The sequence below is a fragment of the Rhagoletis pomonella genome, unplaced genomic scaffold (assembly GCF_013731165.1).
Source record: "Rhagoletis pomonella isolate Grant_MI unplaced genomic scaffold, Rhpom_1.0 Rhpom_scaffold_00001, whole genome shotgun sequence".
NCBI lineage: Eukaryota > Metazoa > Arthropoda > Insecta > Diptera > Tephritidae > Rhagoletis > Rhagoletis pomonella.
The window spans coordinates 51,595,752-51,609,482 of NW_023458555.1; the positions used below are offsets into that span (position 1 = coordinate 51,595,752).

Here is a 13,731-nt window from a genome sequence, read left to right on the forward strand (position 1 = left end):
ACAAAGACTGGATATTATATTGCAAGACCCTCATCATGGTTAGATATCTCCATATCCCCCAAATCAGCTTCGGAGTCTATACTTTCTAGTATTGAAAATTTTTGTTTTAATCTGTCAGCAAAATGCACAAAGGCATTTACTCCTGCAGGGAAGTCTACCTGACGGAAGGCATCCCTAGCAAATTTAGTCATTTCTGTGGTTATTTTTTCAATTTCCGACACTAGATGCAAGTTAGGCTGATTAAAGGCCACACCGTTGTTTTGTGTCCTTCTCGGACGAGGTACTCTAGATTGTGAGGTTTTTCCCACGAAATTTAACTTCGGAGCCTGGCGTCTTACAGTTTTAGCATAGGAAATTGGTGTTAAAATTTTGTTAACCTCAGTTTGATTGTTTCTGTAGATGTTTTTCTGTGTATTCAGCACAGGAAAATGTTCTTCACTAAGAAGTTCAAATCTATTTTGAGTTTCCAATTTTAGTTCATTTAATGCTTCTCTTCTAGTTTGCTTTTTTAAAGTCATCAATTTATTAATGTGGTTTTCTTTTTCCCAAGCTGGGCAAATCTTCCTGTCCAAAGCAATGTGAGAAGTATCATCACATAGAAGGCATTTAGTTTCACATGACATTACGCACACCGGTTTTTTACCGCATTTCAAACATCTTCTGCCAGTTCTGCATGCCTTCTGTGTGTGACCCAACCTGCCACAACTGAAGCATTGCCTTATCATCGGATAAAAGTAGTGTACCTCAAGAATTGAATAATCTAAAATTACTTCCGTTGGGATCTTATCTCCAAAGAAGCCAATTTTGACCGACCAGGTCGAAACCCTGGCATCACTATCTCTACTTTCCCTCTTTGTAAATCTTTGCACTGAAGTTATTGGGATATCTGAAATTAACCTCTCTTTAATTTCTTCTTCTGTATAGTCTGGTGGAATGCCCTTTATGACACCGTAAGACTCTACATAGCTTTTTGGAATAAAGGCTCGGATATTATTTTCTTTTAAATCTTGGTTTAGTATGCATCTATTTGCATAAATTGCATTTTCAAAAGTTATTCTAAAGAGTGTTAAGCCGACTGCTTTAATAGTGGAAATGCCCTCAATGTTAAATTTTTCTATTTTGCGCCATAAATAGAGGCCATTTTTTACATTTTTGTTTTGCACATTTTCACATTTAGAGGTATCGCAGAGCTCGCTTGCCTTACCCTTATGGACTGCTGGGTAAAACACCGTTTCTCTTGCCTGTTCTTTGTTCGCATTTGCATTTTTAACAAAAACTCCTGACTTAACTGTTGTTTCGGTAACTGTATTACCTGCAGGGGCATTGGCACTAGTGGATGGAAGAATAGCGGTTTCTTCATTACTGAAATTTTCCGCAAATATTTCATTTAATGATTTATCCGTAACATTTTCTGAATCCGAGTCCTTTTTTCTTTTTCTATTAGAGCCCGGTGGCACCTGTTTAGGCACTGCACCAGGACTTTCGTTATTTGACGCCATGGCGTCACTTGACAAACTATACCCACGTTTCACTTCACTTATATATATGTATAAAAGTATTTAAGTCAAGAAAATATAATTAAGTACAATGCAGCTCACCTGGGGTTAAATCCCGCTTACCACACTGCTTATCTCAAATTATTGATGATTGCGCACTTTTGTTTGCTGAAAAAATATTTTTTTCAGAGTTTAATAAGAGAGTTTTAATAGCACAGAAAAAGCCGACCGCACACTTTGCTCGCTCAACCGGAAGTGTGATACGTTTGCACTTGTTTCTAAACAAAAAGTTTGTTTACGTATTGCCATAAATGTCAAAGTCGGCAAAACCAAAGTAGCGGATTCGGGAATGCGCCACCTTCAGTTCATTTCACCATGGCTTACCACTACACCACAGCGGCCGACTATGACACATAATACCTTTACAATATAAATGCACTAAACTCAAATGTCTGTAGATGTGGCCAATTCGACAGCTACATTCACCAAATTTTTGAATGCCCTCTTCTTGATGAGCCTCGAGGTGAGTGTGAAATATTTCAAGAATGTTATAACCTCAGTCAGTTGTTCCACGGTTTTAACATGTTATTTTATAGTTATTATTACTGAAGTGGTTTATCTGTGGTGAAAATGCCGTCCACCACACTCCTTTTTTTACTTATTATTCACACACATGATACAAAAACAAGTATCAATACAATATAGACCCTCTAGTTATGAGGAGGTTATGCTATTTTGCGGCTACTATATGCGGTCACAATCAGGCATACAGATAACGAAGGAAGACGTATAACCTGAAGAGGAATTCACGAATTTTTGCTGCAACCACATCAAGGCGCTGTCATACTAATGCGCCTCGCCACATGCTGTCACCAATCGACGAAACAAATAAAGAAAAAATACGAATAACCTGGTGTCTGCGAACTGACAGTTCCTACCAACTTAACCAAATCCAAAAAAAAAAAAGTAAACAAATTTATAATCGTGTTCCTCATCGTTAAATAATGAAATTAATAAAATATGAAATAGTAAACGTTTAATGAGCTTAATTTAGTTGGAATGTGTGTTTTCTGCACACTTGTATTTGTTTGAAATGGTTTGTTATCGAACATTTTGTTAGGTGAAATTTTCAACTTTAACAACAAATTATTCGTAAACTATGAGTTTCCTCGCGTGCGGTTTTCAATTTTGTGATGTGTACGACCCCCTCTACCCTCCCAAAAAAGTCATTTTGTTCAAAGCGTGGTGCACTCTGGCGAAGTTTCCCCGAATACCTTTAGGGGCCATTTACATAAGACTTTCCTCGCTTTGCTTGACAGTTCAAACTTTGCCAACAAAGCATGAAACGCAGAAGGTATACTACAATAAACGCTTTGACAGCTTTTGCTTCCTTTTCCTCCATATTTTTTATCTGTAAAATAGATAACAATATAATAATATGCATTAATAGTAGCAATATTAATTTCTATTACTATTATTTACCCTATTTTTTTCATTAAATGCAAATGTAAGCGCACGGGAAAAGATACATGTAGACGGCTGATTGCCAAAGCGGGCAAAAGTTGAGAGTTGCTGAAGTTTTGCTTCGTTTTGCTTCAAACGTTTTTTATGTGAGCATACTCATGCATATGCCTACATCGATCTTATATGTCAAAGCAAAGAACCATCAAGCAAAGCGAAGAAACTTGTATGTGAATCAGCCTTTAGAATTTCGGGAAAAATTGTGCTTTCAAACAAAAGTCCATCTCACTTGCTAGAGATAAAAATAGAACGCGAGCGTGATTTGTAAGCAGGTGAAGATGGCTGGTAAAGGTTATCGGCGGAAAAGTATCGACGAAACTTTTGAAAACATTCATCTCTATTTATTATTTATTGTCGCTTTTCGTTTATACTGCAGTTTTCGTTTAATTTCACAAATATAATGAAACTTCTATTTCTAGCATGGTATGTGGGTAAACGTTGGCATTGAAATAAATTTACATAATAACCAAATACAGCCAGCCATCAGAAGCGCCAATACACTAGCCTAACCAACAGGCATTCTGAGGAAGTGGTTCTTCATACCATCCTACGTTTCAGCGAGGACATTTTATTGGGATTTATACCTGGTAGTTAAACGACGCCATATATTGCAGTTTTTGTTGTTGTAACAGAGTGATGCTGAAGTGACAGTCCTTGACCAGATATAAATCTGGGTCGTTTCGTTTACGTAGACCTGACGTCGTGGCCACATATTGCTGTTATTGTTGCGGATTCGGCCTGGTTCTTTCTAATTGAAAAAGTTGACCAGGAGTATTCTGTCCGGCGAAACCTCTTTTGATTTTGCAGCAAGATGTCTGAACGAAAAGTGTTAAATGCAAGTTTTCTATTTAATTACCATAATATGACACCAATAAATCTAATATATATATATACAGAAATATTACCCACCGGACTTCGATCCATCGAAGATTCCTCGCATGAAGCTTGCCAAAAATCGGCAATATACAGTTCGCTTAATGGCACCGTTTAATATGAGGTGCAAGACTTGCGGGGAATATATTTACAAAGGAAAGAAATTCAATGCCCGAAAGGAAGACGTAGAAAATGAAACTTATCTAGGAATACGTATCTACCGTTTTTACATCAAATGCACACGTTGTCTGCAGGAAATTTCATTTAAAACTGATCCACAGAACACTGACTATGAAATTGAGGCGGGCGCAACAAGAAATTTTATGGCGTTAAAATTGGCAGAGGAACAAGCACGCAAAGAGATAGGTAAATAAATAGAAACTTTATTGATTCCAATTTTTTTAATTTAATTCCAAACATATAAAGAGGAAGAACGCGAAGAAGAAGCAAACAATCCAATGAAGTTACTGGAAAACCGTACACAACAATCGCGTAACGAAATCGAAATGCTTGAGTCGTTGGAAGAGCTGCGCGATTTGAATCGCCGCCAACACAATGTCGATTATGAGTCAATGTTACAACAGTACAACAGCGCGGAATCTGAGCAGGAGCGATTAAAGCGCGAAGAAAAGGAAGATGAGGAGTTTGTAAAGTAAGTTAACGCAGAAGTTTGTAAAATTTGTATATCAATGTACATGTTCTTACTTCTACTCTAGATCTATAAACTTCAAAGCGAACAAAACAGCAGGAAAAATTGTTGCTGAAGAAATAATAGAAGAAATTAATGATGAAGCATCTTTATCTTCTGAAGCAAAGAAAGCAAAACTTAATACGGCTATTTTAGCGCCTCAAGCGCATAGCTCCAAAACTAAAGCTGTCACAATAAAAACTTCAACACTCGTAAAACGGAAAACTCCACTCGTTGTACCGAAATTGAATCCACCCACAGCAACAGTTTCTTCAGCGGGCTTGGGCGCGTCTACAAGTAAAACAGAAAGCCTAAAACCGACGGAAAATAAAAACGGAGGCCTTTCATTGCTTTCAAGTTATGCCAGCACCTCCGAAGAATCAGAGTGAGAGATATACAGCCTTAAAATAGGGAATATTGCGTTATACAAGTATTTACGTAACTAAACGTGATATGTGAAAGTGGATCACAGGATTCTGGTGTAAATAATGTAAAGAATGGTAATTCCAAATATAATATGAAAGCGTTTTGAAATAATCTGAGAATAATTGCTTAACCACTGGGATTCCGTCTTCGTGCTCTACGGGGCGTATCGATCTTATGTATGAAATGGACAAGTACCATAATCACAAAAAAACATCATCATATATCAAAGTATTTAACAATTTAACTAAAAGCGAATTATGTGCACTTTTAGAAAAAAAAACTGTTTTATTGTGGTATTAACAAATTTTCGTCAACAATTCGAAGGCACCTGTGCCATTTCGTACTGGTAGTCCAACCATTAACCGACTTGATGGTGAACTAAGCTCATCTACCCGACCACTTCCGGACGCATTTTTCAGAAATTGTAAGCAAGATTCAAAGGACATTTGTTGCAAAGGTGAAGATGAATGTTCCATGCCCTTTCGGGAAAGTGGTTGGAAAGTACCATCAAAAGTCATATAATCGGCAATTAAGGAGAGATGACGTCTATCAACAGTAATTCCGTACACTTTGAAAACATTTGTTACTTCCTTAATTATAACTTGCGCCGCTGCCTCGATGCCATAAGTCTTTGCTATGGCATGTATATCATTGGTATAAAGGCGGTTCAAGTCTAAAATTTCTTTGTGTTTGAACATTTCGACAATATTAATCCCGTCTGTTTTGAGTAGGTGGGCATTTTTGTCACCTTTATAAATAATAGCGCGTTTTATATTCTGTACTTGGTGCACAACACATTTGCCTGCTAATTCACGTATGGTGGATGAAATATCTGGCTTCTTGTATATCATGGATAGCTAAAATTAGTCGTACAAAATTATTTATTTGATAGATTGGAAAAGTGCTTTTACTTACATTAAAGGTTAGCTTGCACCATTGATGTCTTTCCTTATCGTAGGAATATTCTCGCACCATTGCATTGCTCAATACACTCTCGACCATAGCGTCATCTGTGTCAGCCGTGACCGCAACCTCTTCGACGTCGTCTTCAGCCCCTGCCAACTCATCATCATCGTTAGCATCTTTGATTTCTTCCACATCTTCAGGATCATCATATTCATTTTCATCTTCTTTGCGCGATTTGAATTTTCTGCCAGTGGCGTCATCATCGTCATTCTTATAAAAGAAGTAAAGATTTTAGTTAAGACTGAATTTATATTCAATTATTAATCAAATTACATTTTCGTCGTCAGAGGAATCTACATCTGCCGAATTCGATGACTTTCCGTTTTTCAATTCGCCATTCAGATCATTTCCTGTTTCATCTTCGTCTAAATCCTTGTCGTCGCTCTCCTTGTTGCCGTTTCCTTTTCCATCGTTAATATCAATACTAAAATTATATATATATTCTTTTTTTATCAGCGTATATTTTAATTTAATTTATTGAAACTTACATAGAAGCTTTGTCCTTTGAAGACTTTATAACAGCGCGAAACAGCAGCTTGAAAAAAACCTCGCTCATATATTTCAGTACCTTTTTGGGACGCACGCAGAAATCGTCCTGATAGGCTTCGCGCGGCAGAAATTGGAATTTCAGCTTATATTGATATGCGCGTTCAGGCTTCAGAACTAGCTTAATTTTCACATTAACATCTTTATTATGAAAAAAAAAACTATAAGTCAAAACGTTTCAAATACAGAACTGATTTAATTTACACTGCAATATGTCCGCAAGCGTTACCCGATTCAGCTTGATGCGTAACTTATCGGCATTCTTCGCAAGACTCATCTTTATTGGAATATCCATTGATGGCGTTTTGATATTTGCTGATGCCAACATTAAAATTTCACGCAAGCGTGGTATACCCAGCGTGACGTTCATCTCACCACGACCAGCAAAATGGAAAGTATTCAGTGTCATCTGAGTAGAAGGTTCACCAATTGATTGGGCGGCCAAGAGACCAACGGGTTCGCCCGGCGAGACTAATGCCTTAAGATTTTTTAAATGCATTATATCATCAATTCCAGCTTTACTATTTGGATATTTCTTCATATAGTCCTCTACTACTTTCTCCAATCGTTCGGAAATACTGCCATAATAGCTATCCTGTCTGTATAAAGCAGTTGTGGGATCAGGACAATGTACATTTAACCTTTTGTAATGCTCTTTCGTTTCTGTATCAGCTTTTCTCCACAGGTTCTGTTTATATTCATCTCTAAAACTACGGCCCGTTTTACCATTTACCTCATTTAAGTTGCCTTTCGCTTGCACATCTTTTGAAAAGGCGGAGAATGCCGAGAGTCTTCTCTTCGGTTCTTCTAAACCATGCCTATCATTATGCTGTCTTTGCCATTTTCGTATCTTCTTCACATGTCTGGAGATTTTCATAAGCGTGTGCTCATCTTTGAAACTTGTCAACTCGTTTGTATGTATTATTGCTGAGTAATTAAGAGCCAAGAATTGCATACAGAAATTTGTATTGAAAAATTTCGACTTCAGTATATCTAGCCCATCTTCGCCATACAAATACTGTACGACACTGTTATCACTATCTCGCACTGTCATATCGTAACCAACTGTGAGACCTTCAAGATGCTTTATAAGACATCGTTGCAAGTAGCCTGAACGTGAAGTTTTCACAGCAGTGTCGATAAGACCTTCGCGCCCGGCCATGCAATGAAAGAAGAAGTCTTGCGGCTGGATGCCGGTCATAAAACGGCCATCAATGAAGCCACCCGATTTTGGTGATGTTTCGAAGGATGTGAAACTTGGTAGTGATTTTCCAGAAATCATTAGAGGTGGGCGTTTGCCTTCCAATTCAATTTGCCCCAGTAAGCATGAAATTTGCATAGTATTCACCATGGAACCCTTCGCGCCAGATAACACCATTAATTGCAAATTATTTTGTGGGAATTTCGATATCAAACCATTGGGCAAGCAGGTACGATTTATATCGTTAGTAAAACCATCTAACAATGACTTGTACTTACGATCTAAGATTACTCGAAATTTGGGATCTTTTGCATATGCCTCCTCCATTTTTTGAATAAGCATATCAAGCGAGGGTATTTCATCCAAATCTAATGCAGCAGCAACGGCTGAATCGCCAATCTACAATTAAACTTCAAGAAATTTAAATTGAAAAATAAAGATTACCGTCACTCACTTCGCGGCATTCTTTGACGATATGACGTCTTTGCGTGTCTGCTTCAGCTGTAACAAGAATATCCTGTACGCCTAGCGTGAATCCTTCGCGTTGTAAAAATGATGTAAAAACTTTAGTAAAAGACGTTAGCATACGTGTGGATACTTCGCCACCATATAGCTGTAAATTTCAAATTAATTTTATAGAATTTTTAGAGGCACCACTGGTTTACCTCATACATGCAATGGATTAAACCATAAGTGGTTGCACCATACTGTTGCTTGTCTAAAACTCCAGTCAGCAGCTCTCCCTTATGAATTATAACATTACTTTCACACAAATCACTGCCACCAACAGGAGAGCAGGCAGCTTCATGCGGTTGCGACACAATCCAAGTCTAAAAAATAATTTAAATAGCGCTTCAACTCAGATGAATACTAAATTTTAATCACCTTTGAATTAATTTTAGCTTGCGTATGCAAGTTTATACGCGCATATCCCTCTGGTATCAAATTTATGATAATAGTTGAAAGAATCTACAGAAATGAGAAAATAATAATTAGTAAATAAATGCGTTCGTGCATTCGTGCTTCATAATAGGCTTGCCTGTTTTCCAGACCACAACACGGTCGGTTTTAAAATGGTTGGAGGCAATAATTTTATATTTTCACGTAAATGCGAAAGGCCCTGGTATACCAGCTGTTGATAGTCTTCGCGATTAAAAAAACGTCCCCGTATAGATAATTTTACGCCCGAAATAACATGATCCTGAATTAAACCTCCTAGGGGTGTACCGTCTTTAGGCACCAAATAGTTGCTTGCCACATTTACTGCAAATAATAAAATAGTTTTTAATTTTTATGTGAAACTGGAACAGAAAAATTTTGGAGTCCGTTGTGTATCTACTAACCCAAATTATAAGCCTCCGCTCTTGCCACTTCGCTTTGTGGAAAGTGTGCATTCATTTCATCACCATCGAAATCGGCATTGTATGCCTTGCAGTTTGAGTAATGAAGTCGAAATGTCTTTTCACCAGGCAGTATGCGTGCCTTATGAGCCATTATGGATGGTCGATGGAGTGACGGTTGACGATTGAGCAGAAGTACATCTCCATTTATGACATGACGATGCACAACCTTGATACCATTTTCAGGATAATTGAAAAGTAATTTTGCCATGCTTTCACGCTTGGCAGCATTATCAGCTGGTATAAGTGTGGTATAACCTTTTTCGTCTTGTATATAGTTGGCACTGGAAATATTGTATTTTATTCGATTATACAGAGCTTAACAGCTCGTCTGCACAACTCACCCAGGGTGAATATCCGGCCCATTCATCACCATTTTACGCAACTCAGCAACGTTCCATGGTGTCACCGGCACTGGATAACTGAGTTTTCGTGCGAAAATATCTGGTATACCCACTTCCTCAACGTTAATATTTGGGTCGGGCGTTATGACAGTTCTTGCCGCATAGTTAACACGCTTGCCCATCATATGCTTACGTATGAGGCCCTCCTTCTTTTCCAAGACTTGCTTCAGACCTTGATTAGAGGGAGCATCTCTGCTGGCGGTTATATCTAACAACATGTCAACAGATGTTTGCAAAGTTTGCCAAGCATTATACAGTTTTTCATAAGACGATTTCCCTCGTGTAGTTTCGTAAACACGTTGGGCTTCTTCTGAGAGCTCATCGCGTAAACCTTTAAGATGCTTCATAACTACACGCAATACGGCATTATTTTCAATTATAGCCCTGTAAATTGCAGTTTGTGGATGTTCAACAATTTGATCATGCAATATATTTGGCGGACGCGCTTTCGGCGGTATAACTGGTACAGTATCCATGAAAAATATATCAACTGGGCAATCACTTCTACTAGCATTTTGCTTTAAAAGCGGAAACAAAAGTTTTAATAAGTCCGGGTAATTGACGTAAATTTGTCTCAAAATTTTGCGACATTCATCAGCGAAAATAGACTTATTTTGCCCAGTGGTCTGTTTTGCTTCGGGCATGCTGAAAGTAAATAAAAGAATCGACTATTTGCGATCGAAATTATATATAAAGGGCAAAAGGCTACTTACGAACTATTCATCTCTGCCGCAGTAACATAGTAAACTAGTTTTCGATACAGGTAACGAATATTCCGCAAGGGCTTTTGACAATGCATACATTTCTTCAAAGTAACACGTTGAAGCGCTGCATGTACTATGGCTGATCGAACTGCACACGAAGTTTTCGTGTTATTAGAAGCGTTTGATTCTCCTACAAATCAAAATCACATATGAACGTATGTATGTACATATGTACATAAATAGTATAATTAAGGAAATTTGATATTCGCTCATACGTGTACATAATGGCATAATTAAGGAAATTTGAAATTTTAGCTCACCTTTCTTTAAAAGTTCGAACATAGCGGCTATATGTGGATGCACATAATCGCCACCTTCTTGTTTCACCAAATTCTCTTCATTTTGACAGACGACCTCCGATTTGAATATTTCAAGCTCTTGCGCTTCCACGATATACCCCGCCTCTAGAAGACGTAATTGCAATGTCAGCACTTCACATACATGATCTGGAAGGAAAGTTCAAAGGTATTAACTTTATATTTATTTATAGTGCAGGTTTTTACCTTTTAATTGAATCTTGAAACAGTTTAGGCAAAAAATACCCAAAATTTTTTGCACAAGTTTAATAAAAAACGGATTGAAAACAAGTGCATTCAACTCAATGTATCCCATGTGGCCGGGACAGGCTTGTATGTTATAACAAGTACCGCAAGGTTCCATACGACGCCCGTAAGTGCCCATTAAGTTATCGTACAAGCCGCCAGGCAAAGGATGTCCTAGTGGGTCGAATGTTAAGCCAGTGATAATTTTGACAACGCTGAGTCGTTTGATTTCATCACTAGTAAATACACCGAATTCCAGTTCTGCTGGAAACATGTCGATCTCCAAAGTTTTTTGGGTACCCATTTGTTTAAGTTATTTGACGTAAATAATTATTTTTGTGGTTTGAAAGACTGGCAGAGACTTGCTTCTGTACAAAGCGCCAGGTTATTCCTCAGAGATTGTTGTATATCAATTAACTGGTAAAGTTGACCAGCTACACGACCGTAAAGTTTGAGAGCAAAAGTGTGTGAGGGTCTAGCTACGCATCCAAAGGAAAGAAACGGATATTATAAAAAAATAAACTACACTCTCGTACCAATCTCCTATCAAAAAGAACGCATGGGCACTGGTGTAAAAATACCTTCCGATACCATCGATATTTCGATGTTTACAGTTTTCAAAATATACTATCGATGTTTTAAAACTATCGATACTATCGACTGTAACCGGCCGTGTTCACGTACTGGCAAATCTTGCTTGCGTGACGACGCATCCCCACGACAGATGGTTCTACGTAACGGAATGACTCGGGTTATACCTGACCAAGGGCTGTTGTCTATGTCGGCGAAGTATCTCAGAAGTTGTTCGTCCATAGGGCTACATTTGCTACGTATTCTTCTGCTCAGGGCTGGCATCGAGTCAAACCCAGAGCCAGAAACCTACACCTGCTGTATATGCTAGAGACGACTACTCCACAACTCCACCTCAGTCAAGTGCAATGCTTGCGAGGGATGGAGTCACCTCAGGATTACGGACACATCGGCAGTGCACCACATCGTTTGGGGCCTCCACGGCTAACCCCAGTCCACCTGAGCAGCTCAACACAGACACCACAGCACCACAACATAACAACACAATAGACCAAACCACAATCCCGACAGACCACATAACAGACACAACCGCACCACCACCCACACGGCGCCGCCAACAACTCCTGGTTCCCCCTACAATCTGCACGGTATTGTCAGACCAGGATATTGCGTAATGTGACATCAGTCAAGCGCAACACCTGCCTTGGCTGGTGCCACTTTAGGGCATGTTCAGGTTTGTGAACCACGCGAAATTGGGCGAGGAACTTTGAGGGCCCGTGTTGCGCTGCTCGGTCGCAAACCCCAACTGCGACGCCACCCACTACCACCACAGGGCGGTAACCTCCACAGCAGCGCAGACAGCCAATTACGGCAAGGCCACACACATCCCTCACTCCCCGCATAACTACACGTCTCCAGAACGACATGAAGCTCCTTCAATTTAACTGAAATAGGCTTCAGAGCAAGATCGAGGAGATTACCGTCTTCATGGGAAGGCATGTGTAGCGGCAGCCTTTTGTGTTAAAAGCCGCATAAAACCCCATCAAACACCTTCAAATACCTTCAAACCAGAACCCACGTATCTATGTCACTGTTAGCATAATGTTGTGTGAAACGAATTGTTTGATCAAAGCTTGAATATGTGTGTGTGTCAACAAATATGTTTATGTCCGGGATGTGGAAGAATGTGTGCGTATGCGTGTATCGATTGAGTGAAAGTCTTTTGAAGGTAATTTCCTCGGGCCACAAGAACAAGGGCAAAAATTAGGTTGATGTATGCTCTGAAAGGAGCTAGATATGTGGTGCGCGAGTTTTAATCGTCCACAAAGTAATAATCAATAGTGGAGTTTTTACTTAAACGGTGACAAAGGATTCAGCCCGTTAAACAGCGAATCGCGATTGCGGACATCCGAAGAATGCCGTTTGGGAAACCGGTCTAGAAGAGGTGAGTCAACGCAATTCAAAGCCCCGTTGAATAAGTCGTGAAATCTTTAATTATAATGAACTAGTCGGGTGTGGTTAGATGGGGAGTTTTCCGAGCCGATTTATGTTAATCAAGGTGTACGTCAATTTTGTTTGTTGAGTCCAAACCTTTTCTCATTATATCTTAGGGCCGTTTGCACCATGTCTAGTTAATTCTAACTCCCAGTTAAACATCTTTATCGACGTTATCGACACCCATCATATAACATGTGATCGATAAAGCAGTTAACGTGCTTAACTGAAGGATGTACCTCCAGTTAGCGTTAACTAGACATGGTGCAAACGGCCCTTAATGACTTAAGTGACAGCCTCCCGTGCGGAGTGAAAGTTGGTGACACAATTGTAAAAGCTCTGATGTACGCCGACGATATTGTGCTTTTAGCAGATTCTGCATTAGATTTACAAAAAATGATAGACGAGCTTCACGTTTACAGTACGCAGTGGGGACTGAAGGTTAACCTCGCCAAATCTAAAATTGTAGTTTTTAGGGAATGCAGTAGAATTCCTTCCGGATGTCGTTGGAATTTTGAAAATGAGGTTATTAATATTGTCAATGGCGCGTATTCATAGTCCAGCAACTAAGTCGAAACTAACATGGTTGCAACTTAAATTTAAGTACCAACTTAAAATTTACTTCTATTCATAGTCGCATTTCAGACTTCTACTAAGGGCCTGTGCCAATCGGTAACTTTTTTCTCCGTGGTGAGACGGGGTGGAAAAATTTGCTATGGTGTACAAATAAATTGAATTTTGCTGTGCCAAATGCAAAGTAAAATTTTGACAGTTCAAAAACCAAACAAACGCTCGTGCTAAACCTCTATTTTTTTGTGTTGCTGAAATTCTTAAAATTTATATTTATTTTATAATTTGCAAGTAACGTAAGCTTTTTTT

General features: G+C 38.9%; 2 protein-coding genes and 1 long non-coding RNA gene across 3 annotated transcripts; 1 reads left to right on the top strand and 2 right to left on the bottom strand.

The window, feature by feature from the left end:
* Nucleotides 1-3,429: 3,429 nt before the first annotated feature.
* Nucleotides 3,430-4,018, bottom strand: LOC118746131. Its single transcript, XR_004993783.1, has 2 exons — nucleotides 3,927-4,018; nucleotides 3,430-3,832 (listed from the first exon to the last, which is right to left on the bottom strand). It is a non-coding gene; the product is annotated as an uncharacterized LOC118746131 (long non-coding RNA).
* LOC118746122 (splicing factor YJU2) lies at nucleotides 3,690-5,120 on the top strand. The gene is made up of 4 exons (XM_036479910.1): nucleotides 3,690-3,852; nucleotides 3,914-4,256; nucleotides 4,317-4,542; nucleotides 4,607-5,120. The coding sequence occupies exons 1-4, from the start codon at nucleotides 3,829-3,831 to the stop codon at nucleotides 4,965-4,967; spliced, it is 954 nt and encodes a 317-aa protein (XP_036335803.1). The 5' UTR covers nucleotides 3,690-3,828; the 3' UTR covers nucleotides 4,968-5,120.
* Nucleotides 5,121-5,225: 105 nt separating this feature from the next.
* On the bottom strand, nucleotides 5,226-11,131 carry LOC118746115 (DNA-directed RNA polymerase I subunit RPA1). Its single transcript, XM_036479897.1, has 14 exons — nucleotides 10,789-11,131; nucleotides 10,546-10,731; nucleotides 10,235-10,415; nucleotides 9,462-10,166; nucleotides 9,061-9,401; nucleotides 8,757-8,980; nucleotides 8,603-8,686; nucleotides 8,383-8,547; nucleotides 8,172-8,330; nucleotides 6,721-8,116; nucleotides 6,459-6,657; nucleotides 6,244-6,394; nucleotides 5,920-6,180; nucleotides 5,226-5,861 (listed from the first exon to the last, which is right to left on the bottom strand). Exons 1-14 carry the CDS (start codon nucleotides 11,129-11,131, stop codon nucleotides 5,301-5,303), a joined length of 4,956 nt encoding a protein of 1,651 aa, XP_036335790.1. The 3' UTR covers nucleotides 5,226-5,300.
* Between the last annotated feature and the right edge of the window lie 2,600 nt (nucleotides 11,132-13,731).